Consider the following 26377-nt stretch of genomic DNA (forward strand, 5'->3'; position numbering starts at 1 on the left):
GGATGTACTCACATTCTAATTGTACACACTTTATGGACGTACTCACATTCTAATTGTACACAATTGATGGACGTACTCACATTCTAATTGTACACACTTTATGGATGTACTCACATTCTAATTGTACACACTTTATTCACGTACTCATTCTAATTGTACACACTTTATGGATGTACTCACATTCTAATTGTACACAATTGATGGACGTACTCACATTCTAATTGTACACACTTTATGGACGTACTCACATTCTAATTGTACACACTTGATGGACGTACTCGCATTCTAATTGTACACACTTGATGGACGTACTCACATTCTAATTGTACACACTTTATGGACGTACTCACATTCTAATTGTACACACTTTATGGACGTACTCACATTCTAATTGTACACACTTTATGGACGTACTCACATTCTAATTGTACACACTTGATGGACGTACTCACATTCTAATTGTACACACTTTATGGTCGTACTCACATTCTAATTGTACACACTTTATGGAAGTACTCGCATTCTAATTGTACACACTTTATGCACGTACTCACATTCAAATTGTACACACTTTATGGACGTACTCACATTCTAATTGTACACACTTTATGGACGTACTCACATTCTAATTGTACACACTTTATGGTCGTACTCACATTCTAATTGTACACACTTTATGGACGTACTCACATTCTAATTGTACACACTTTATGGACGTACTCACATTCTAATTGTACACACTTTATAGAGGTACTCACATTCTAATTGTACACACTTTATGGACGTACTCACATTCTAATTGTACATACTTTATGGATGTACTCGCATTCTAATTGTACATACTTTATAGAGGTACTCACATTCTAATTGTACATACTTTATGGACGTACTTACATTCTAATTGTACACACTTTATGGACGTACTCTCATTCTAATTGTACATACTTTATGGACGTACTCACATTCTAATTGTACACACTTTATGGACGTACTCACATTCTAATTGTACATACTTTATCGAGGTACTCACATTCTAATTGTACATACTTTATAGAGGTACTCATGTTCTAATTGTACATTCTTAACTAATTGTACAGCACACCTCTGCTTCGCATATTTGTGGGGTTTTCTGCGTTTCCACAGTTCGTCATGGACGTATTTGCCTTTTTTTTCTTTTTTTTTGCATTTTCGTACTTTTTTGTGGGCGTTTTCAAGGTTTTTCATGGTACTTTTGATATTTCCTCATGAATCACTAACTGCCTGGAACATATCCCCCCTTTTCGATTGAAACAATGCCCCACTATTTACGCCAATTTCCAGGAACGTATGCCCTGCCGAAAGTGCGGTCTGACAGTATTCACAAAACTAATTGTACAAACTTTGTGGATGGACACATTCTACTGATACAAACTTTATAGTGGTTCACGAGCGCCAGCCAGAGTGATCACTGTATTTGTTATGTCTGTGTGTGTGTGTGTGTCTGTCTGTCTGTTGGGTCGTCGATCTATTGGGTAGTCGATCTATCTACCCTTATTGTCAGGTTTTCCGTCGTTATGTTGGGTAGTCGATCTATCTACCCTTATTGTCAGGTTTTCCGTCGTTATGTTGGGTAGTCGATCTATCTACCCTTATTGTCAGGTTTTCCGTCGTTATGTTGGGTAGTCGATCTATCTACCCTTATTGTCAGGTTTTCCATCGTTATGTCTGTCTGTCTGTCTGTCTGTCTGTCTGTTTGTCTGTCCATGCCAGTACTCCGTTAATTGTAGGCCGATTTTGATGAAACTCTGGTGGTAGGTTCATACCATGACCTAGTTGTGCGCGTTTGAGAACCGTTGCTATGGACCCCTCGGTTGCCTAGCAACGGGCCTTTGAAATTTTCAAAAAAATCAAAAAATATAAATATCGAAATTCAAAAATCAAACTATGATCGTTTGTGGGCAACACATTCAGCCTCCTTGACAAAAAAATTCAGCCCGCTCCAATGAAAACTGTCGGAGAAGATAGACTTTGAATGAACCCTGATCGAAAAAAAATAAAAAAACGAAGTTCGTTATATCTCAGAGACTATGAGTCAAATATAGATGAAACTGGTATGGTAGGTTCCTGGTATGTCCTAGTTATGTGTGAGAAAGAACCGTTGTTATGGACACTTTTGTTGGCTAGTAATGGCTGAAAAACGACTAAATTCGACTTGATCGACTACCCATGTCCGCCTGCCGGCTTGTCTGTGTGTCTGTCTTTCCAGAGCATAACTCCGTGGACTTTGATCCGATCTTGATGAAACTTGGTTATGTGTTCGATATCAATGTCTAGTTGTGTTTTCCTGGATGAGGGCGTGCTATGCCCATTGTGGGCGGAGCCACACCCCAAAAATAGCCTGTTTTAGGGGGTAGTCGGATTAAAAATCTATCTTCTCCTTGGGAATTGACTGAATGGAATGGGTTCTTCGGTATTTGAATCGCAAAATGAATTATCGAAAACTTGTCATTGTCCGATTTTTCATTTTCGTCACAAGGTCAATAACTTAGAAAATTCGCGAATTTTGACATCAAAATCATACGACCGCCCAAACTTTGAGAGCTTGGATGACAATATTTTTTGTGCATAATTTTGAGGTCATTCCCCACCTAAAGTCTTGAAACCATTTTGCTCTATCTTGAACACCTTACCCGTGGCGCCCCCTTCAAGTTTGTTTTTACGCTGATGTCACAAAGTATGGATAATCCGAGGAGTGTGAAATGCCATATAGCCTATAAGACGTTATATTGTTCCTGGAATGTTCCAGAGGAAGTTTTGCACCAAAGATCATAATCCTGGACCTTTGACCTTCAAAGGCCACAAAGATCAAATTTTCAAAGTTGTGTGAATCAAACCGGATTTTTCAACCTTCTTCGACGAACTAACTCCAATAAGCTATAGGACGTATCCTGTTTCCTTATTTTAATGTCCACAACATTGTTTTGTGACCTTTACAGGTTATGCAAAGGTCAAATTTTGAAAGTTGTTGAACGAAACCAGGTTTTCGACATTTTGCAGCTAATAACTTGTCACCCGTACCACATCATGTTGATCATTTTTATAACTTGGTCAAACATTATCACATTGTCTCATCCTTGACTCCTGAAACAATCTACATCGTCAAATACCACTCGTGAACCATTGTCGTCTTCAGACTTGTATGTACTCACATTCTACTTGTATATACTTTATATATGTAATCATATTCTACTTGTACATACTTTATATATGTACTCCCATTCTAATTTTACATACTTTATTGATGTACTCCCATTCCTATTGTACACACTTTATATATGTACTCCCATTCTAATTGTATATACTTTATGGATGTACTCTCATTCTAATTGTACACACTTTATGGATGTACTCCCATTCTAATTGTATATACTTTATTGACGTACTCACATTCTACTTGTACATACTTTATATATGTATTCACATTCAACATGTAAATACTTTATATATGCACTCATATTCTACTTATACATACTTTATATATGTACTCATATTCTACATGAACATACTTTATATATGCACTCACGTTCTACTTGTACATACTTTATATACGTACTCACATTCTACCTGTACATACTTGAGAATGCACTCCCATTCTAATTGTACATACTGTAATGGCTGTGGAAAGTCGCATTACACCAAAAAGGATCCTCAGGTGAGATATCTTCATAGGTACTAATCTAATCTTCATAGGTACTAATCATAGGTACTTCATAGGTGAGATATTAGCCCAAACCCATTGTATAGAGGAAATTTATGTGATCCATTCGGGCTGCGATCCTTTGAGTTAGCCATTTTTCTGTTCTATCTTTTAATTCAAACACACAAAATTTCAACAACCACGCCATCCCCATCACAGCGCCAACCACACTGCAACCACGCCAGCTCCACCATTTACGCTACGACATCTTCGCCACTACGTCCGCTTCCGAACGGCAAACAAAGGCGCAAAGGAGGGAACTGCGAGGATGCGCAGGTTTCCCCGCCTGTTCCTTCCGTTTGACTTCCCCGCGCTTTGGAGTGGAGGAGGGGCGATGCAGGTCAAAGGTCAGAGGTCATGTAAAGGAGGGGCCTCTTTTTGGGGGAATAATTCTCTGGCCCAGAGCCAAAAACTGACTCCCCCGGCCCCCGCACGGGGCGGGATGGAGGGAAAGCGTGAGGGAACGCCCTTTTCGTGAACCCTCTCGAAGGCTAGTGGAGCCGAGAACAGGGCGGGGCGAAGGGCGGAGCCCCGCGCTATAAAAGACGGACACAGGCGGGCGTGCTGTCGCCTCTTCCTCGGGAGCCTCTTCCTCTTCAGCCTCTTCCCTGGGAGCCTCTTCCCTGGGAGCCTCTTCCTCGGGAGCCTCTTCCTCTTCAGCCGCTTCCTCTTGAGCCTCTTCCTCTGTCGCCTCTTCCCCGGGAGCCTCTTCCTCTTGAGCGCTTCCTCTTCCGCTTCTTCCTCTTCGTCATGGCTGGTGGTCTGATTGGTCTTCGGTTGGTTTTTGTGGAGAGTTCGTCTTCGGGAAGAGGTCCTGCGCCCGCGCCTTGGCGAGCGGCCCTGTCACGGACGGGAGACGCGGCAGCGCCCATTGCGAGCTGGACCTGCGCGTCCGGACGGGGAGTGCCGGAGAGGGTTTGCCGGCCGCGAGAGGGGTCGGGGCCACGCATGACCACGCTGACGGTCGCGGGAGAGGGACTCACCAGCCATAAAAGGAAAATCGCGATTTCTTTCTTTCTTTTCCTTCCTTTGCTTTTTGTATAAATGACTGTGGGAGGCGCCTGTCCGACAAGTAGAACTGTTTCAGTATTTACCGTGTGTACGCGTATTCGGTTGTAGCTCTGCATCTTTTCTTTTGTTTTAATTGCTTTATGTGCATTCCTGTATGACTGCAAATACGTGCCTTACGTGCTTGTCTGTGTGTGCGTGTGAATAAAATGCTTGCTTGTTGAACTATTCCCGCTCTGCTTCGTCTCTTCCTTTTTTATTGACACTCCATCTTGTATCACAGAAAGGGGTTCGTAGTGGGTGCAACATCCTGGTAATTAATCGGAACCGTCAAGGCCGATGATAACACCGCTCGGTTATCACTGTAACACGGAACGGACCGCTTAAGCGGTTCGTGTCCGGAGTCGGCCTGTGGCGTGGTACGATCGCCAAGTTGACCATTCGCGCAGGTACTTAGGTAGATCGAATTTGGCGAGCAACCCGATCCTGCACGGGTGGGCAATTGGCATGTTCGTGGTGGGGTTAAACCCCCACCCGTGACCATCTCCCGGCGTTGTTCCGAGAGGGACACGACAGAATTGTCCGTCCGGTGGGCGACGTGCCACGATTCGAGTTACGTGGCCGTCCGCACACCAGCGGGCGCGAATTCGCAACAATACTTTATAGACTAATCACATTCTACTTGTACATACTTTATAGACATTGTCACATTCTGATTGAACATACCTTGCAGATGAACTCACATTCTAATGAGGCTATAATATATACTTCTGCGTATTGCAGACGCCAAACTATGTGTGTCCTTCATTTGGGTGTTGGGATGAATGTTTAGTTTACGGGCGCTTTGTGAATGATCCAAACTTCGCCGTGCGGCAATGCTCACTTAATAGTAATGGAAAATGTATGTGTGTTTCATATGATATATATATATATTTTTATATATATATATATATATGTATATATATATATGTATATATATATATGTATATATATATATGTATATATATATATATATGTATATATATATATGTATATATATATATATATATATATATATATATATATGTATATATATATATATGTATATATATATGTATATATATATATATATATATATATATATATATATATATATATATATGTATATATATATATATATATATATATATATATATGTATATATATATATATATATATATATATATATATATATATATATATATATATATATATATATATATATATATATATATATATATATATATATATATATATATATATATATATATATATATATATATATATATATATATATATATATATACACACGAGTGCGTGCCCGTACGTGCAGCTTCGTTCCTTCACTCTCGTAAACGACGACTGGATTGGGGCATTATTTCAATTAGATCGGCCCAACCGTATCATAAATGGCCATAACTTGGGAAACACCTGGGAAACATACTCAGGTCCCCAGCGTCAATTGTGATGTCATATCAAATGAAGAAGAAGAAGAAGAATTGTGATGCCCCCCCTCTCTCAAACGCCACCCCTCTCCACCCCCCTCCCTCCTCTCTCGTCCCTCTGTCTGTAAATGTATTCACAAATGTCTACCAAGCACAACAATTAATTCAAACCTTGGGAAAAACAGCTTTCAAACCCTTGGGAAACAGCTGTTTCAATTGGGAAAATTCAAACCTTGGGATTAATTAATAATTTGAACAATTAATTCAAACCTCGGGGAAAAAACAGCTTTCAAACCCTTGGGAAACAGCTGTTTCAATTGGGAAAATTCAAACCTTGGGATTAATTAATAATTTGAACAATTAATTCAAACCTCGGGGAAAAAACAGCTTTCAAACCCTTGGGAAACAGCTGTTTCCCTTGGGAAAATTCAAACCTTTGGATTAATTAATAATTTGAACGATTAGTTCAAACCTTGGGAAAAAACAGCTTTCAAACCTTGGGAAACACTTGGGAAACAGAACGATATCAAACCTTGAAAAGGCAAATACTCAGGTCCCCAGCGTCGATTGTGACGTCATACCAAACGAAGAAGAAGAAGAAGAAAAAGAATTGTAATGTAAATCGCGCAAAAAATAAATAAATAATTGTGACATCATTCGTGACGTCATCGCACCGTGTCCTCTCATTGGTTGGCAGACGTCATTGGTCATTATTGGTTGACAAACAATATATAGGTCGTTATTGGTTGACAGACATTGGTCATTGTAGCGCGTTATTCTTTTTATTACTGCCAATTATAGTGCTATTATTATTATTATGCTGTTGTCATTATTCTGAGATATCTTTGGGAAAAAATGGCATGATAAGGTGGAACGACACTTCAGCTGCGATATATACACCCTTCCAACACTGAAAAAAGCAATAAAATGGCCGTAACTTGGGAACCGCTTGTCCGATTGATATCAAACCTTGAAAAGGCACATCCACGGGTCCCCGGCAATATTCCTGGCAAGTTCCAATCAGATCGGACTGGTGGTTGTCGAGAAACGGCGGTCGCAGATAGACAGACACACACACACACACACACACACACACACACACACATTGCTGGAATTATAGATAGATGTTTGGAATTGCTTGCAACACAGGTATGATTTCTCCCACCATTTTCTCTCCTTCGATTGCTCTTCATCATTCCTCCCGACATTCCCATCTCTTTCTCTTCATTGTCTGTATGGGGAATAAATTAAAGAAAGTATTGATTCGTGTCCTGATTTATCCTGCTTGAGGCTGGCCCCCAATAGGATTCCCATGGGGCGATTGGTCAGATTTCGCAATTCTAATGGTAGCGCACACAATGTGGCACGTTGTGTTGGTTCGCTCAGCCAATTAATTAATTGTTGAGTCGTTGCAGGCACAGTAAACTGACCTGGGGTGCAAAGATCCGGCCAGGGTTTGAGGTTGCAGACGGTGTCTGTGGTCTCTCGAGACAGGCCGTCCTATTGGAGTTATCCAAAAGTGACATCTGCAACAATACTTTGTAGATGTACTCACATTCTAATTGTACATACTTTATAGACGTACTTACATTGTAAGGAGGCTATACATCCTTCTGGGTATTACATATGCCAAACTATCTGTGTCCTTCAGTCAGGTGTGAGGATCCAAGGTTCGTTTACAGGTGCTAAGGGAATGTTCCATGTTTTACCGTGTCGTGATGTTTGTGTTGGAGTAATGGAAAATGTATTCGTGTTTCTTGTGTGATTTATATGTGTTTGGAATTACTTGCAACATGGTGTATGATTTCTCTCAGCATTTTCTGTAGTCAGGATTTCTCCTGTCATTTGTTCGTATTTCTATTTTTCCAACACTTTCTCTCTTTGAATTTCTCCTCATCGTTCCTCCAACCCGGTTCCTGCTCTTTATATTCATTGCCTGTGTGAGTAAAAATGAAAGAAAGTGTTGATTCCAGTCTGGATTTATCCTGCTTGCCGTTGGCCTGGAATCGTGTTCCCGGAAGTAATTGGTCTGAGTTCACAATTGTAACGGCATTAGTTCATTCGGCCAATGAACCTCCACGTAGTCACAGGCACGCTAAACTGAACTAAAAATCCCCTCCTCGCCAGCACGCCACTCCGTTCCCAAAACTTCTTCCATGCACATCTCACTCCAGCAACTGTCGCAATGTCTGATCCACCTTCTCCATTCAGCATGTCTCCAAGAGAGCAAAATGTTTTCACACCTTCCAGCTTCACGCCATCTCCAAGATCCAACGCAACAATTCCTTCATATGCACCTCCCTCAATGCACACCTTTCACTTGAATGTAGCTGCCACACTGGTTCATGAACTTCTCACACTACTACATTTTCGATGAACCCATTCAGCACACATTGTACACTGAATGGAGTTCACTCCGACACCCTTCCTGCACACAGCACATGGCCACTTCCCAGTCCTTTCCACCTCAACACATGCCTTACCACTTGCCATCACCTTCGTCTTTCCGATATTCACCTTCAAACCTTTTTGCCTCCATACATTCCTTCCACTTGTTCATCTTCTCCGTCAATCCATCCATACTCTCTGCAATCGACACCAGATCATCTGCATACAGCAGCTCCCACGGTAAACCCTCCTTTAATCTCCGAGCCAGCACCTCCATCACAACTACAAATAGAAGTGGACTTAGGACCGACCCCTGGCGCACTCCCACTTTCACCTCAAAGTCACCACTGTTCCCATCCTTCGTCCTTACAGCTGTGTGCGCTCTCTCGTACATTGCCTTCACTACTCTGATCAACCATTACTCTACTCCTAACTTCCTCAATGCCCATGTCATTACTTTGCGTGGAACCTGATCAAATGCTTTCTCCAGATCAACAAACCCAAAAAACATTTCTTCCTCTTCTCCATGTACCTCTCCTGCAACTGCCTTACAATAAAAATCGCATCTGTCGTTACTCTTCCAGGCATAAATCCAAACTGCATTTTATCAATCTTTACCTTCTTCCTTATCCTCTTCTCCAACACTCTTTCCAATACCTTCATTCCATGCTCCAATAACTTTCTTGCTCCAGAGGAGCCACAGTCCAGAGGGTCACCTTTCCCCTTGTACAAAGGGACGGGGGTACTCGCGGCCACCCCCCCCGAGCTTTGCCACACCTACTCTTACTCTGACCACGCACACGAGCCATCTGGCGGTCACGCAGCCGTTTCCACTTATGCCGGGTGTCCCGCGAGCACCACTGACCTCGCGCAGCACATCGGGCCTCGGACATGGGCTCCCATGCAATTTTTTTTCCAAATTCCCATAATCCCTTTGTTCGCTTTTCTTTTAGCCATCCGCACTCCAATAATTTATCCGGCACGGAACGTTTCGACGCCAGCTCCTCCAAAGCCATTAGCACTTCATGCAACGGTCCGTGCTTGGGCGTTTTGCCAAGCACGAACCGCGCACATTCTCATACCTCGCACGCAGAGTCCCATGGAGCTGGTGCGGTTTCCAAAATAACTTGATCAAGCTCAGGAAGCTCGTCGCTCACGTCCGTCACACTAACCGCGATCTGGGTCAATGCTTTCCCCGCACCGGCTTGCGCACTCATCCATACCATGTTTCTCACGCCCTGAACACATTCTGAAACAATCATACTGGGGGCTTGTGTTACCCCAAAAGACCCCACAGATTCTACTCCCCCAAAACTCAGCATGTACCCTTTCGCATCATGTGCCCGCTACACCTCGCAAAAACTTACTGGACTCACCTGGTCGCGATCTGCTTTGAGGGAGCATATCCTCTCCCTTTGTTCCTGAAGGAGGTTATCCTGACCCTTACATCGGGTCTCAAGACATTCAACAAGCTCAATATTAATGTCCTTCACCTTCCCTTCGATTTGTGTTTGTTCCTCTTTTACTTGATGTAATTTTTCATTCACCCATTCCATGTCTCTTTGTGTCTCTGCTAATTCCTCCTTGACTGCCCCAAATTCCCCCTTTGTTTCCTGCTGGCCTTTAAAAAAAATTGTTTCGCGTTCGTGTATTTCCAAATCTTGACTTCCAATTGTCCTTTCATTATTTCTGTCATCCCCTGTCCGAGTTTATATACTTCTCTCTTAAATGCCATTATTTTATTCGTCACTTCTTCCTTACCCGTCTTCATCGCGGTCCAACCACCTTACACATTCTCCTTAAACGCAGTCATCCCCTCATGTACTGTCCTGATCCCATTTGTGAAATGCTGGTCTGTGTTTTGCATTACTCCCTTTACTTCTGCCAGCCCCGCCTTCACCTCTTCCTGACCTGCCTTCATTTCCTCCCAAATTCCATCACCCATGACTGGCATATCCTCAGCCAGTTTTTGCATATCACTCTTCTGTTGGTTTTGTCCTGCTTGCATATCACTCCGCAAACCACTCTGTTGGTCCATCATTTGTTTCATCATTTCCAACATTTGATTCATGTCAAATGGCTTTGGCGAAGCCGATATGCTATGATCGGGTGTGGATTCCATGGGGATCGCTAAGTCCTCCATCAGGGAAATTTGATGGTGGGGGTCTCCAAGCATTGTTGTTGTCGAGGTTGCCCCCAATGTTACCTCTGGGTGTGGCTACAGGGAACTATCTCCCTCAAAGCTGTCGTCCTGAGCCATAGATTCCTCAAACATTCTTGTTTCAAAACCCACCTGAACCAGCTCATCTTGGTCCGCCATGGTCTGTACAAATAATGAAATAAAATTTATATCCTATCCTGCTCTTAATTTCGGGGGTGCGTTAAGCACACCCCAGGTTCGAATCCTGCTCCAGACACCAAAGTGTCCAGGATTCGTACCACTCCTGACACCAAAGTGTTGCGGACCTGGGGTTGGAGGCAAGAAGACCACGAGGGGGAGAAAGCTACCTCGGGTTCCCACCAGACATTCTGGAATCGCAGGCCATTGCACACGAATAACTCCGTGACACGGCGGGTCGCTAATCAGCCATGAATGCTAATAACTCGACCGCGTGACTTAGGGTCCTGTGTCTAATGAATAACGGTTACCTAATGGTCACGTGATCTAATTACCGGGGGACACGCCCACAGCATGCCTTGTTTAAACCAGATCACCTTACCTGATCAGATACAGCCGAGCGTAACTGGCCAAAGACGTACCGGCTAGGAAAACAGATCGTTGGGGGATAACGTCCTGGCTAAGCTAAGCTGGGATAACGTCCCCCCCCCCCATGATCATGCTGGACCAATGAAGGAGATTACTTTAATTTAATGGGCAGATAACGAGGAGCAGTGAAGAAGAAGAAGGCAGAGCAGAGAGTCGAAGATGAGGGCGAGGCAAACAGGTGAAGACGAGAGCAAGGCAGGCAGGCGAAAAAGATGGCGGACGGCTTCGTGATCCGCCTTTTATAATCCCCTGGCGAAGAGTGGGGTGACGACCCAAAGTGACGCGAGTCCCTAATCGCGCTTCCCTAATGGACAATGGTGGTCCTTGCCCCGCCCTACCAGGCTCCTGGGGCCGGTAGCGGTCTCATTCGCACATGCGGCGCAACACAGCCCAGAGCCCCGCATCAAACTCCCAGACCCCCCCCCCCCACGACTCCGTCCCTCACCGCCCGTCCTGCTATGTTCTGGTGACTGGACGTGGGTCGTATAAATCCCGCGTGCCCATTCGAGGCATCTCTGGCGAGATGCGGTTGGTGCTATTAACGTGCTTGGCTTGTCCCCACATCAGATGGTCCAAGTAGCCTGAGCTGTGCAGCACGCCTCTGTTTAATGGCAAATTGTATCGATACAGAGGTACTTGGAGACACGGGATAATTTTTCCCGTCTGCGGGAGATGTTGGTGGTCGAGGTGGTGAGTGAAGGTTGAGTAAGGTGAGACACTAGTGTAAATTGGCGTGTGGATTTGAATGAAAGGGCGCGCCATGCGCGTGCTGGGCAGCGTCTTTGTTCTTGTGATTCTTTCACAGGTGGCTGCACGGAGGCTGTTATTCATGTCCTGTGTGTTTGCGAGCTTGCTTGATTTGATTAGTACCATGGATAAAAGGAAAGGGTTGAAATGGAAATCAGGTTTGAATGGAGGATAAAGGTATAATTAGACCGATCTATAAGACCCACGCAACGCACTTCGTCCCATTAACCCACTTGACATGAGAGGAAGATCTGACTGCACAAAGACTAACGAAATAACTGCCTGGAGATCACTGCATGTTGGGTGTCATTGCCCTCGAGACATGCGGTTTTGCAGAACCACAAAAATATGTTATAGACGTACTCACATTCCAATTCAACACTTTATCGAGGTACTTAACTTCTCGGTGTACCTACTTTATAGACATACTCAGATACCAATTGTACATAATTCATCGCCGAACTCGGATTATAATTGTACATGCTTTATGCATGTAATCACATTCCAATTCAACATACTTTCTGGAGGTACTTACATTCTCAGTGGACATACTTTATAGACATACTCGGATACTAATTGTACATAATTTATCGACGTACTTGGATTTTTATTGTACATACTTTCGAGACGTACTCGGTTGAAAAAAGAGAATGTATATTCCTGGCCACCACTGGGGTGGCGATTGTGGCCTATGGAGCACATTCTGTGTGGGCAAACAGATAAACAAACAACAAAAAATAAACAGGCCAATGGAAATCGACACTTTGCGAAACAAAACAAACAAGAACGGCACTCAATAGAGTGCTTAACTCAGCGAGGCCAAACAGTTTACGTTTTGTATCACACTGAAAGTCTGCATCTGAACCGAAATCTAATCGGCTTGTTCTTGTCACCGAACCAACTCATGTTGTGCCATACCGTATATTGTCATGGCCCCATCTATCAATAGTGAAGAATCAATACATAAATAAAATTCTCGGATTCAGATCTCAAACAAAATCAACTCGGTTCATCATTGTCACACACCCAACCTGAACATCAAGTTTCATCCAAATCTGTACATTCCTTTTGAGACATAATGCAATATCATTTTTAGCTCCATCTCTCAAAGATGAAGAATCACTTTTAAAATTCTTGCATCCGGCCTGATTTGGATCTTCACCGAAATCGAATCAATTCTTCCTCGTCACACACCCAACATGTCCACACAGTTTCGTCCAAATCAGTCCAGAATGTTTTAAGATATTGTGCTGTGCATCATTTTTTTGCCATGTTTCTCAATGGTGAAGAAGTACTCAAAATATTTTCGTGTCTGGATCTGGAAACAGATCGTGTCCAAAGATTTGTGTTGCTGTCCTTGGCACGTCACCATCGTACACAAAAAGAATTCAGAACGATTGCTTGACAACTGGACAAAAATCATTTGACAAACAGACAGACAAACAGACACGACATACCAACATACTTGGCAAAATTATTTCGGTACATCACAAACAATCAGCCAAACAGACTTAAATGTAATGTCCTCTCCTCTGGCGAGGGTAAAAATGGCAATTCACAAATTGTCGTAGTTCATGAACTGGTCACCCTAAAAAGGCGGAGTTGTTTCATGTTTTTCAAAACATCCACTTTCCACTTTGACTACAGACCAGAAAAACCACAGATATCTAGATATCTTAGTTTGAGAAGAAAGGTAATTTTGTCTTGTTTAATGTGGGAAAAAAAACAGAAATAAAAAATATGCAATAGTTTATATGTAACAGGCAAATAAGTGATACAAGTCAGCGGTGGAGTAAACAGGCGGAGGCGGCGGATGTGGTGAGTCAAATTTGGAATAAACTGAATTTATTTCAATCAATAAGCTTTAATCTAATCTATTTTGTTATTTTTTAGGTGAGTAACACTTCGGACTTGCTGTTGCATGATGCAAAATTGATTATTCAACTCGTTATTATTCAGCAAACCCTGACCAATATGTACAAACTCCTAAAAGAGATCTAGTAAATATCTTTACATAGTTACGTATCGAGCAGATTCTCAGGATTAATTTGGCACTTGAATTGTCCAAAACGGCCAAAGGATAACTGATCCACATCCAATTTACTCAGAAATGGTGAATTCGAGATAAACGCGAAAATGTGTTTTCCTTGTGATGCATTATCCATTAAAGTTCATAATTAAAAATACCATATTCGCCATTAATTAGTGGTTTTTGCGAATTGGCCGTTAGTGAAAAAAAATTTTTTTCACACAAGTGCATGTAGCTTGGTGATGTCTATCAACACAGAGAAAACTGAAAAATTGAATATTTTGACCCTGTAACGCAAATGATGACCAGTTCATGAACTACGACCAAATACCTTCATTTACTCGTGTTTGGTGTTTCCATTCAATAAACATTTACACTCATTCCCTATGGAACAAATCTGTTGAAAAGTCAATGATTTAAAATAATCAAAATATAGCAAAAACATACCTCGTGCAAGATACAATTATCTTGCATTTTGACTGCATTCACTGGCATTTCATCCTTGCTTTCTTTGTCTTGTGGGTCAGCTGCGGGTCAAAACACCAACAGGGTCCTCCACGAGAGGGTGAGGGTCAAAATACCCAAAGACCCACAACTGTGGGTCAAAAGACAAATAATAGCGGATGCATGAGATGGAATGAACAAGTTAACCCTGATGTTGGTGCTCCAATCAATATATCTATCTATCTATCTATCTCCTCTCTCTCTCTCTCTCTCTCTCTCTCTCTCTCTCTCTCTCTCTCTCTCTCTCTCTCTCTCTCTCTCTCTCTCTCTCTCTCTCTCTCTCTGTCTCTGTCTCTGTCTCTGTCTCTGTCTCTGTCTCTGTCTCTGTCTCTGTCTCTGTCTCTGTCTCTCTGTCTCTCTGTCTCTCTGTCTCTCTGTCTCTCTGTCTCTCTGTCTCTGTGTCTCTGTCTCTGTCTCTGTCTCTGTCTCTGTCTCTGTCTCTGTCTCTGTCTCTGTCTCTGTCTCTGTCTCTGTCTCTCTGTCTGTCTGTCTGTCTGTCTCTCTCTCTCTCTCTCTCTCTCTCTCTCTCTCTCTCTCTCTCTCTCTCTCTCTCTCTCTCTCTCTCTCTCTCTCTCTCTCTCTCTCTCTCTCTGTCTGTTCCGCTTTACTCAGTTGCATCCTGATTCATTCTTTGTTCTCTCTATTCCATGAGCCTTCACTCTGTATAACAAAAAAACTCTTTGGTCTTGAGAGGACACCAAGACTGGCCCTCCCTGCATCCACTCATTGTCTTCCTTGGTATTATATAAGCCTTGAGACATGATGATGAAGGGCTGGGAATTTGACACCAAACCAACAAATTGTTCCACCTGCTCAAATGGGACAGGAAAGTGTTCCAGCACTTGGACCATTCATGGTGTGATTGAGGCACGAGTTTCACTTTTATTTTGTCCTTCGTGCCATTCCCTCCAGTTAAAGACGACTGGTTGCTCATCATCACCGAATGGTGAAGCTCATGGGCAACTCAAATAATTTGTTTCATCTCTATCATGAACATCGTCTGTCCCATCTATGGTTATTCATCTCTACATTAATATGTACACCTCAGTCTCATTTTTCACTTTATGAAAAAAAAGGATTTATTAACTCCATCAGCCAACCTCTTCCTCTTTCCAAATATCTTGTGCAAAATAATCCACATTTTACTTTCTCATGGGAACTCACCTTGAGGACATACCACCAATATGCGAGCCACCTGAGTAGGGTGCTCCTGAATCCCCCTCCAAGGTCATTTGTCGATTGAATAACCTCACAGTACCGAGCGAAGTACTCATCTGGGAAACTTGCTCGAGCTTCATCATCGAGGTCTGAAGTGGGAAACAGGTAGCAAGAGAGGAAGGTAAGGGACAGGAGATCATGACACAAATGTTCTCTAAATATTGTTTTCAACAAATCCTGTGTGCTTGTGAAGCACAACAAAATGACAAAATAACCACTGAGAAAAGCAAAGAACTTGGAAAAGATTCATTAAAAACACACCACTGGAAAAGTCCTAATATGATGACGTACCCTTAAAAAAGTGTACTGAATAGTCCCCTATATACTCTGTTAGTGGTACATAATGCTGTTATATCCTATAGTGTTTTGCAGTATTCGAATTGTGTGTGTGTGTTTGTGTGTGTGTGAAGTGACAAACACACACACACACATTCTAAAGAGTTCCTGATATCAAAGAATAATAAAAATTGTGATGTTGGTTGAGAAGGCAATAATCTATTTTCCTGGAATAAAAATTTGCGTCTGTTCAATTCAAAAAATGTCTGTTTTTAAAGCCCATCTTTCCAGGAGTGAAGAGGAAGAAGCAGGACTTGGAACTTCAACAGAGCAGTTCCATTGGTCAGATCAGGTATGGGAGCATGCGCCAGAGTGTCGCTGTGTCCACTTTCCGCCGGAACACCAGGGGCCTCCATCTGGCCATCCCCCAGGCAGATGCTTGTCCCATCCCCATCTCCTTGAGATTCTGATCAAACTGCTGCAACCACGCGGAATGTCGTCAGCCCATTGGCCTCCTCCACTCACGAGGCTCCCTCACTCAGAGAATCTGGTGAGCAGGATCAGTGCCAGGAAAATGAGCCACGTGTCCATCCAGCCGCAGCGAAAGCTCACAGACTATGCAGGTAACAAATCTCATTTGAGTCTCTCTCAGCAACCGCTCATTGGACACAAAGTCCGACCAGCGATAGCCAAGGATTCTCCGAAGAGACCTTGGTACCAAAAGAATTATGTCTCTCTCTCTCTCTCAGATCCATGGACACTGTCCAAGTCTCACATCTGGAGAGCAAGACTGGAAGCACAAAGGACTCGAAGACTCGGACTTTCGTCCTCCCACACAGGTACCGACAGTGCCACATCCCATTATCCAGTGAATCCATGACTCCCCAGGCCCAACCCAGACGTCTATTGACCTCTGACTCACAGCATGCAGAGACATGAATGCAGATGGGTACAGACAGGATAGCAGCATCCAAGATGTCATTAAAATCCTGGATCTTAGTTTTGACCCAGGAAACCCGTAATCCCAGCGGCTCCAACTCCTCATTCAGCACCTAGAGGGCCCCCAAAAGGATATGTAGAGTCTTCGCAAAGCTGACTGCATCATTTGCAAAATCAAGGTCAGAGATCTTAACATTCCCAAATGATGCACAGCAGCTTGATCTCCCACATCCTCCCCAGAATCCAGCCCATACAAGTCTTGAAAAGTCTGGTGGTCAGTACACACCCTGACGAACTCCAGTGACAACTGCAAATAAATCAGAGATGGTATCACGACATCTCAGAGCACGCTCAGCCTCAGAATAGAGTTCAGACATCAGATCGACCAGTTTTGGTGGCACCCCACGAAGACCAAGAATCCTCCAAAGGGCATCCCGATTCACTGAATCGAGCACGTTACAGAGATCAACATAGGCTGCAAGCAGTCCCTGCCAAAACTTTCGTCTGTGTTCGGTGAGGACCCAAAGAGCAAGGATACGGTCAACCGTTGACCTCTTTTGGTGTAAAGCCTGCCTGCTTTGGACGTTGGTGCTCAAGCAGATAGTGGCGAACCCTATAAATAATTATCTGAGCAAAGACCTTGCCTGGCACTGAGAGCAGCATCACCACTCGGTAGTTGTTGCAGTCTAAGCGATCACCCTTCCCTTTCCAGAGAGGGACAACTTGGCCACTCTTCCAGTCATTTGAGATGATGCCTTTGTTCCAGGAAGACCACAGAACTGCACGCAATGACACGAGTGCAGCATTTCCACCAGCCTTGAGAAGTTCAGCATGGATGCCACAAATCCCTGGAGCTTTAGCCCATTTCAACTGGTTCACCACAACCTGTGTTTCCACAAACTAAGGTGGACCACAGTTGATTGAAGGGTCAGCAATAGGGATCGTAACACCCCTGACATCCAACTCGAGAGCTGGTGGATCAGCCTGGTACAACCGCTCAAAGTAACCAGCCCAGAGGGCCTTCATTTCGGACTCCTCTGTCAAGAGCCCACCACGCTCTGCTCCCACTGCAGTACACCAAGGGACAGGCTTGGATGAACGCAATGTGCGGATTCCCCTGTAAGCAGGACGAGAATCACTTGACCACAGGTGATGCTCTACCTCCTCACAGATTTATCGCACATAGGCCTTGTGGATGCATTTTTCACACAGTGGGTTTGAGGGTGATAAAACAAATAAATTGATGATAATTAAAACTTGGTATTAAAAAAATATATTAAACCTGAAATAAAAATGTACTCAATGATCTATTTTAATTAACATAATCATATCTTTTCTTTGTATGTAAGGATCACCTCTCAGTTAAGCTGAGATGAGTGAGTTGGCTGACCTCCCAGTAAGATAATATTTCCTATTATTTAAATTTTTGTTACAGATCTGGAAACCATATGCATTCAACATACAGATGTGCCAAAAGTCAGTTCTGTCGTTTAGTATGTGTGTCGTCAGATCCCCTTCCATTTGTCTCGTGGAAGAATCAAAGGCGTGCGTTGCGATTTCTTTTCGTTAGGTTATTACATCTAACAACCATCCCATCTGCATGACCCCTCGGCCCATCACGATCCACCACCAACCAGCTGCCTTCTCGCACCCTGACGTGCCAAGGCAAGATCTCGCGGTTCCAGTTTCTCGGCTCCCACAAACGTTGTAACTCTTTCACAACGACCTTTGCAACATTCATACTGTTGCTCGTCAAGTATGAACCCGCATGGAAGAGTAGCTAGGGTTTACCAGCAGTGACCGTTGTAGTGTTGATACTGTTACTCGTCAAGTATGAACCCACGTGGAAGAGTGACTGGGGTTTCCTGGCAGGGGCCAAAGCCCCGCCCCGGAAGGGTGGGTCGTAGGACCCTGTCCAATCAAAGGCGGACAGCGAGGTGTGTTTCACAAAAAACATCCCTGAGCACTCTCTGAGAGCAGAGTTTTGGTGGTTTGTTGGGGGTTGCTACGAAGGGGTTGTTACGTAGGGGTTGTTAGGTAGGGGTTGTTACGAAGGTTGTTCTGAGGTTTTTGACAGGGTTGTTCTTGAGTGTGCAGTTCTTTTGAAGCGGAGGGTTGAGCAGAAGGTCGTGAAGGCAGCGAACGTGTCTCTGCTGGCCCTCTACAAGGAAAGGAAAGAGCGACCCTGACCCCCCCTCCGTGGGCCCCGCCATTCACCACCCGAGCTCCGCCACGAACCTCGAGTCCCACACGTGCGACTGGGGACCAAACCAGTGACCATTGTCAGGTGGCACAGCATGGAGTACCCCCTTTCTCCGACGGCCAGGTACCCATCCGAACTCTGACCCCCAGCTTGTGTCTCTCCTCGGCTGCAAGGGTCCAATATAGAACTCTGGGTTTATTTTCATTTGTGTGTGTCCACGTGTGGGCCCGTCTTTTGAGTAGAACTGAATAAGTGTTTTTGGATCATTGTAAATATTTCTTGCATATTCATGTTAAGTCTTGCTTTTTGTCTTCATTTATTGTTTATAAAACTTGTTCGGAATGTTCCCAGTCCATTTCCTCCCTTCTTGAATTGGTCCAGCATGGTTCGGATCTGAGTTGAGGTGGGGTTTCATTCCCGATAATCCGTTCATTCCAGCCGGCACGGCTTTGGCAGTTCCCGATCGGCTGAACCCGAACCGGAGTTGGTAGTCGGTAGTTGGAACTCTACCGCAGTCGGTAGGGTGACCGGGTTCGAGCAAGACGTGCCGAGGGCGTGGTTTCCCTGGTAGTCGAAATCGCGTAGTTAATTAGGTAAATTGGTTAGAGACAAATAGACCGTACGCTATGTGGTTGAGATATTGGCATCCACGGTCGGTTAGACGACCCGCCGGCTCGCAGAGTTATCTGAGCGACGGCCTACAATTCCGGGGAGTTGGGAGGGAGACGACGCAAACCTCCCCCACCTCGTGGTAGTACTCGTCACCAACCCTCGGCCCACAACAATATGTTCAAGGATTTTATAACATGAAAAATAGAAAGTACCAGCAAGCTGGATAAAGGAATGTTAGGTTTAAGTAACTGTCCAGATGTACCTCCTTGTTTGATATTCCCTAGTCTGCTTAAAGGAAGTTGAACATTCTCCTTCTCGTACCATAAATTGTATGCGATTCATCTTCGTGCCCAAATGATTGCAGTGTTGACGTCATCCCTGAGCTCGGAGAGAGACGACACATCTGGTCTTGAAATATATATATATATATATATATATATATACACACACACACACACACACACACACACACACACACACACACACACACACACACACACACACACACACACACACACACACACACACACACACACCGGGCGTAGTGGCGCCTGTAATCCGGATACTCGGAGGCTTGGGTTGGAGGATCGCTTGAGGACGGGAGCTCTGCACTTGGACACGCTATGAGAGGATGTAGGGCAGCCCGGAATCATGGCGAAACCCAATCCTTATCCCTGTGTCGTAAGAGGCGACCAGGGTTGCGTCAGGAAGGGCATCCGGCGTAAAACCTGTGCCAAATCAGTATGCGGATCATCACGGATGATCCGCTGTGGCGACCCCTAACGGGAGCAGCCGAAAGAAAAACAACATATATATATATATATATATATATATATATATATATATATATATATATATATATATATATATATATATATATATATATATATATATACACATATATTATTCCTATAAAATAATGCTGATTGCTGCATAAAGCTGAAAATGATTTCCATCTGCAAATTCATCAACCTGACAAACTGTGACATGAGCCTTGAAAATGATAAAGAACTGTGTCTCACTGAACAGTACATCAGAACTTGAGATTCTCAATATGTTTGAGAAATCTGGAATGAGTTTTATATGTTCAGAATCTCCTGTGCACATAATCGAGTGTTTGTTTGTTGAATAAATGTTCTCATTGTACAGAAGGTTTCGAGATTGCTTAGTCAGCCTGCTTGTCCACCCTTAGTGCACGTACAGTTTTACGCCTCAGCTCCCGAAACAGCTCAGCTCTGCTATTCAGCCAGACCTTGCGTCTCTGGGCAATGGTATCCAGTGTCTCTTGAGAGACAAAATTCTTCCTCACCCTCTGGTGAGTTCCCATACATCTACCGGCAACATCAAGGACTGTGGTCTTGAAGGCACTGCACAACACTTCAGGATCCCCCAAAGCACCCAGAACCCCCAAATCTCCACTCAGCCTGTTCGCAAACTCCTCAGCCACACTCTCATCCTTGAGCTTGCTAATATCCAGCCCAGGCTGGGATGGTCCCATTCTCCTGGATTAAAGGTGCAACTTAAGAGTTACCACAACAAGCCGGTGGTTAGTATTGAGGAACTGAGCACTCTGGCCGACCCTGCAATTCTGGCTCATCCTCCAGCGACCATCAACGAGCACATGCTCAATCTCCTTTGCCACACCGCCAGTGTTGGAATACCACATCCAGCGATGAGCTTGTGGGTGCTGAAACCATGAACCGGCCACCCTAAGTCAATGACTTCTTGCAAAGTCAAGGAACTTGGTGCTATTCACGTTCACAGTTCCAGACCCATGGGGACCAACACACATCTCCTACCATCCCTATCAGTTCCAGTCAATGCACTGATATCCCCCAAGACCAGTTGTGTATCTCACCTGAGGCAATGATCAACCACAGACTCGAGCATGGCATCGAATGCGTCCTTCACGGTGAGGTCACTTGCTTCAGTCGGAGCACAGGGAAATGACACCCAAGGAGTGACGAATCCTTTATCTCATAATATTATCATTGACCGGTGTTACCTCAATTATCATTGGAGTCAGCTTATTTAACACAGCTACAGTAACTCCTTGGGCAGGGTAACCATCAGAGCGACCAGACCATGAGTGGATGTAACCTCCCGCCATAATCTCGCCACAATCCGGTCTCCGAACCCCAGAGAGTGCTGCAATACCGATGTCCAAACGCTTGAGCTCAGATGATAACAGAGACAGGTGATCCTCCTCTCTTCGGGATAGAACATTCCAGGCACCCACCCGAAGGTACCACCTCAGGTTAACCAAAGGATACCGCCGGCTGGTGGATGACATCTCAGCACCACCCCGACACACTCTCCTGGAATCTGACCCGGGAATGTTACCCCGTGCTTTCCCTCCTATCATCAAAGAATGGGGGTCTCGAAGGCTTTTCATCAATTCCGCTATCCGGTGAGCTGCCCTGCGCAGGGAAGCTGTCTGTTTTTAATGCCCGTCTTTCCAGGAGTGAAGAGGAAGAAGAAGGATTTGGAGCTTCAACAGAGCAGTTCCAATGGTAAGATGGTGGTAACCCTTTGGAATAAAGGGTGACGGGTGCTGGAGCACACAAGCTGCAACAACCACAGCCACGATGACACCAACAACAACATTCTTTGATAGCAGGAAAAATTACAGCAACTGCACATTACAAAAGATCCTTTTTCACATTTCACTGAATTTTACATCTTCATTGAGATTCAAAGATACCTGAGTTAAATGTTTGTGAAGTGCAACATGCTGTCTCCTGATTGATGTAATAACAAAAAAAGCCTCGCAATAATAAAAACAAGGAAGTTATAAAAACAGCAATTGGTAATCTTCCATCCGACGGTTACCTCGGCAGAACGTCTCCTGCTGAATCTGCCTTCGACAGAGCGCACATTCGATCCGTTCGAAGCAGCGACGGTGCATTTCTTGCAGGCACCACGCACAGAAAATGTGGCCACAGGGATGACACCTGTGAGGCCCAACTGTGATGTCTTGACATATGGAACAGGTGAGATTCTGCAGATGCTCTTTCTGCTTCTCCATTGTGTTTGATTCCACCTGCAATCACAAAATAAACAAATCCCTCATGGTCGTTAAACACTTTTGTGGAAATATACTATTTCTATCCAGAAACACTAATAATGAGAAAAAGAGCAATCAGAGACTTCTTTTGAGTGGTGTATTTTGATGAGTTTTTGGGTAAATCCAATATGGCTGCCAAACCATGTGACCAATGACATCATATGTGACCCTTTTGTTCCGCATGGATAGGCGGTCATATTGTTGTGGGCTGGGGGTTGGTGGCGAGGAACGACCGCGAGATGGAGCAGTAGGGCCGTCTCCCACCGAACACCCGGAATAGAAGGTCGTAACCTTCGGATAACTCCGAAGGTCACGGGTCCCTTCGTTGATCGTGGACACCAATATTTTGACCGCATGGCAGAGGGTTAATTGTCTAAATCTCCAATATACCTGAATAACCACACAGTCCAGCTACCGGGGAAACCAGACCCTCGGCCGGCTTTGTCCGAACCAAGTCGTTGTTACTGACTCGGATCCGGCGTAACCGAACGGAAATTACCAAAGCCGCGTGGGCCCAAATGACAACTTATGGCACAATCGGCCTTCCTAGTTCTCAAGCCAGAACCATACTAGGTCAATGATAGAAACGACAGGCAACAAACTGGAACATTTAACAGTTATTTATTTACAATCATGAGACACAGTGTAGACTTATTCCGAATATACAGGCAATGTGCAATGAGCAATCAACACTTCTACAATTTATACTTATAGGACGCACCACCACAAACACACACACCAAAAGAAAATGGACCCGGATTATCTTTATTTCGACCCTCGCAGCCAATGAGATAGGCAGGCTGGATGTCAGAGTTTGGTCGGTACCTGGCCGCCTCGTGCGGTTTGGCCCGAGACTGCAGGTGTGAAACTCGGGATCGTCGGCAAGCCCAGACACGGTGTAGCGTGGTCCAAGCGGGGGCCAGGGTCGCTCTTCACAGAGGGCCAGCGGAGATTCCTGGCTCGGACTCCGGGTTATTTCTCGACAAAATAAGAGATGGAAGTCGACGGCAGTGGAATAGCCAGAGGACCAGCTTGAGACACGGCAACGACGACCACCAATGATGCACACACCAAGAGCAATGGCGACCCATTTCTTCTCCAACAATTTCATCCCAACTCCAGCGAACACAAAGGGAAGCCCGGTGATTATTATCCCTTCCCCCGGGCGGGGTGGGGTCATCGGTCCTCTGAGGTAATCTTTGCCCTGATTGGACAGGGTTTTGTGGGGTGATATCTCTCCCCCTCTGATTGGATAGGGGGAAAACCCTGCCTTTCTGGGGCGGAGTTGGAGCTCTGAGGTAATCTTTGCCCTGATTGGACAGGGTTTCGTGGGGTGATGTGCTGGCCATCCATGATTGGACAGGGGGGAACCCCCTCCTTTCCTGGACAGAGTCGGTGTTCTGAGGTGAAGAAACCTCCGCCCACGTCCATGGTCGAACGCACGTGGGCAATGGCGTCGATGGTGCGAAGAAGTGAAGGATTGATTTGTTTGCATTGGGTATTGCTAAAATCTAATTGGAAAGAAACTTCGCAGTGCACACATGTAATTCCCTTTAGACAAAGGGAGGAATCTAACTAGACACGTACTTATTGAAATAACTAAGCTTTGGGACTGTTGTCTGTTTGTGTGCAAATGGCTTCCAAATTCGTAACAATATGTGTAGTTTCACCTCGATCTGTTGAGCCACTTCAGAGAAGAAGATTTCTGAAGGATTTTTAAAATTAAAATAAAACAATATGGCTGCCGAATCACATGACCGATGAAATCATCAAAAAAAGGTTTGTGGACCATTTTATCCTGAGATGACCCTCAATTTTTTAATATTGATTGGATGTAGCGTTCTACAAATGCATTTATGATGTCATAACAAAGGCACCTATGACATAATAAAAAAATACCACACTCATTCCCCATCAGGAGTACTTGTTATGTGCCACTTGTACATCCATCGCTTGGGGAACACTTCTGTGAATTTTCCCCTTTATCTGTACAGCTGTTCTGGAGAAGATTTTTTTACATGTTTCATGGTAAATCCAATACGGCTGCCAAACCATGTGACCAATGACATCACATGTGTGAACCTTTTGTTCCTCATGGAAAGACGGTCATATGTGTAAAGTTTAACCTCGATCTGTTCACCCACTTCAGAGAAGAAGATTTTTTTTTTTTTTTTTTTTTTTTTTTTTTACAATATGGTTGCCGAATCACGTGACCGATGACATCATGAATTTTTTTTCTGTGGACCATTTTAACCCGAGATAACGCTAACAGTCAAAATTTTTCATACTGATCTGATGTGGCATTCTATATATGCAATTATGACATCATAACGAGGGCACCTATGACGTCATTGCTATGTGTCAAGTTTCAATTTTTTCCTTGGTGCGGTTTCAGCGAGAAAGAGGTCCAAATTTTTTCCCCTTTTTCCAATATGGTTGCAACACCATATGACCTATGATGTCATATTCATCATTATAACACTCTCCATGAGTTGTCACACCAATACTGAAAATTCCGTCACAATCCAACAAGAAGTTGTGGAGCAAAGCATGAAAGTTCTGTGCAGACAAACAGACAGACAGACAAACAAACAGTCAAACAGACAGACAAACAAACGGACCCAAATGCAATACCTTCTCAGAATCCTTGGCGAGGGTAATTACAGGAGCATCGATATTCAGAATTGGTGATACATGATGATTGATACGTGGCCAAATATACATGTACGATTCAGGTGTGTGATGTGCAGGTGAATTGAGAGTTTTCAAAAAGGTTAGTCGTAAAAACAGGTAAATAAAGAAAAGGGATTGGTCAACTAGTGAGAAGTGTGGAGAAGAATGGAGGGGGTTCGAGCGGAATAAGAGCGAGAGACCTTTACAAGGCATTACCATGGCCCACAAACTAAAGAAAGAATTGTTCAATGTTCGCGTGGATATCCACAAGTCGTGTTAGTCTTGGATATCAAAATTTCTCAATTTAAAAACAAAAACACTTTTTCAATAAATAAAGGACTAAATAAAAAATCAAGCATTATAGCAACGTTTAACCTCAATAACGTTTCTTTATATTAGTTCAACACGGGATCTTGAACCAGAATAGCAAAGTGCAGAAAAGCAGAGAAAATTCCGCTGTTTCTCGACAACCACTCGTCCGATCTAATTGAAACTTGCCAGATATATTGCTGGGGCCCTGTGGCTGTGCCTTTTCAAGGTTTGATATTAATCGGACAAGTGGTTCCCAAGTTATGGCCATTTATTTACCAAAGCAATGACAGGACACGGTGCTATGACGTCACAATTGACGTCACAATTATTATTCTTCGTTTGATATGACATCACAATTGACACTGGGGACCTGAGTATGTGCCTTTTCAAGGTTTGATATCGTTCTTCTTCATCCGTTTCAGCTGTTTCCCAAGT

At 44.0% G+C, this 26377-nt stretch overlaps 1 protein-coding gene across 6 annotated transcripts in view; it reads right to left on the reverse strand.

Annotated features, from left to right (window-relative positions):
- Nucleotides 1-26377, reverse strand: part of LOC147022704 (uncharacterized) — a 41689-nt gene that overhangs the window by 5593 nt on the left and 9719 nt on the right. For 4 of the 6 annotated variants that reach the window (XM_085887503.1, XM_085887501.1, XM_085887497.1 and 1 more), the window contains exons 4-6: nucleotides 22723-22933; nucleotides 15807-15949; nucleotides 14586-14733 (exon numbers count right to left, since the gene is read on the reverse strand). In XM_085887503.1, coding sequence (XP_085743629.1) covers nucleotides 14662-14733; nucleotides 15807-15949; nucleotides 22723-22933 — 426 coding nt within the window. In that variant the 3' untranslated portion in view covers nucleotides 14586-14661. Of the gene's footprint in view, nucleotides 1-12729; nucleotides 12813-14585; nucleotides 14734-15806; nucleotides 15950-22722; nucleotides 22934-26377 lie in introns of all 6 variants that reach the window. The other 2 variants (XM_085887499.1, XM_085887498.1) reach the window with 2 other exon arrangements.

Source organism: Eptatretus burgeri, chromosome 7 (genome assembly GCF_056783735.1).
Source record: "Eptatretus burgeri isolate ZD-2024b chromosome 7, Ebu_testis_v1, whole genome shotgun sequence".
NCBI lineage: Eukaryota > Metazoa > Chordata > Myxini > Myxiniformes > Myxinidae > Eptatretus > Eptatretus burgeri.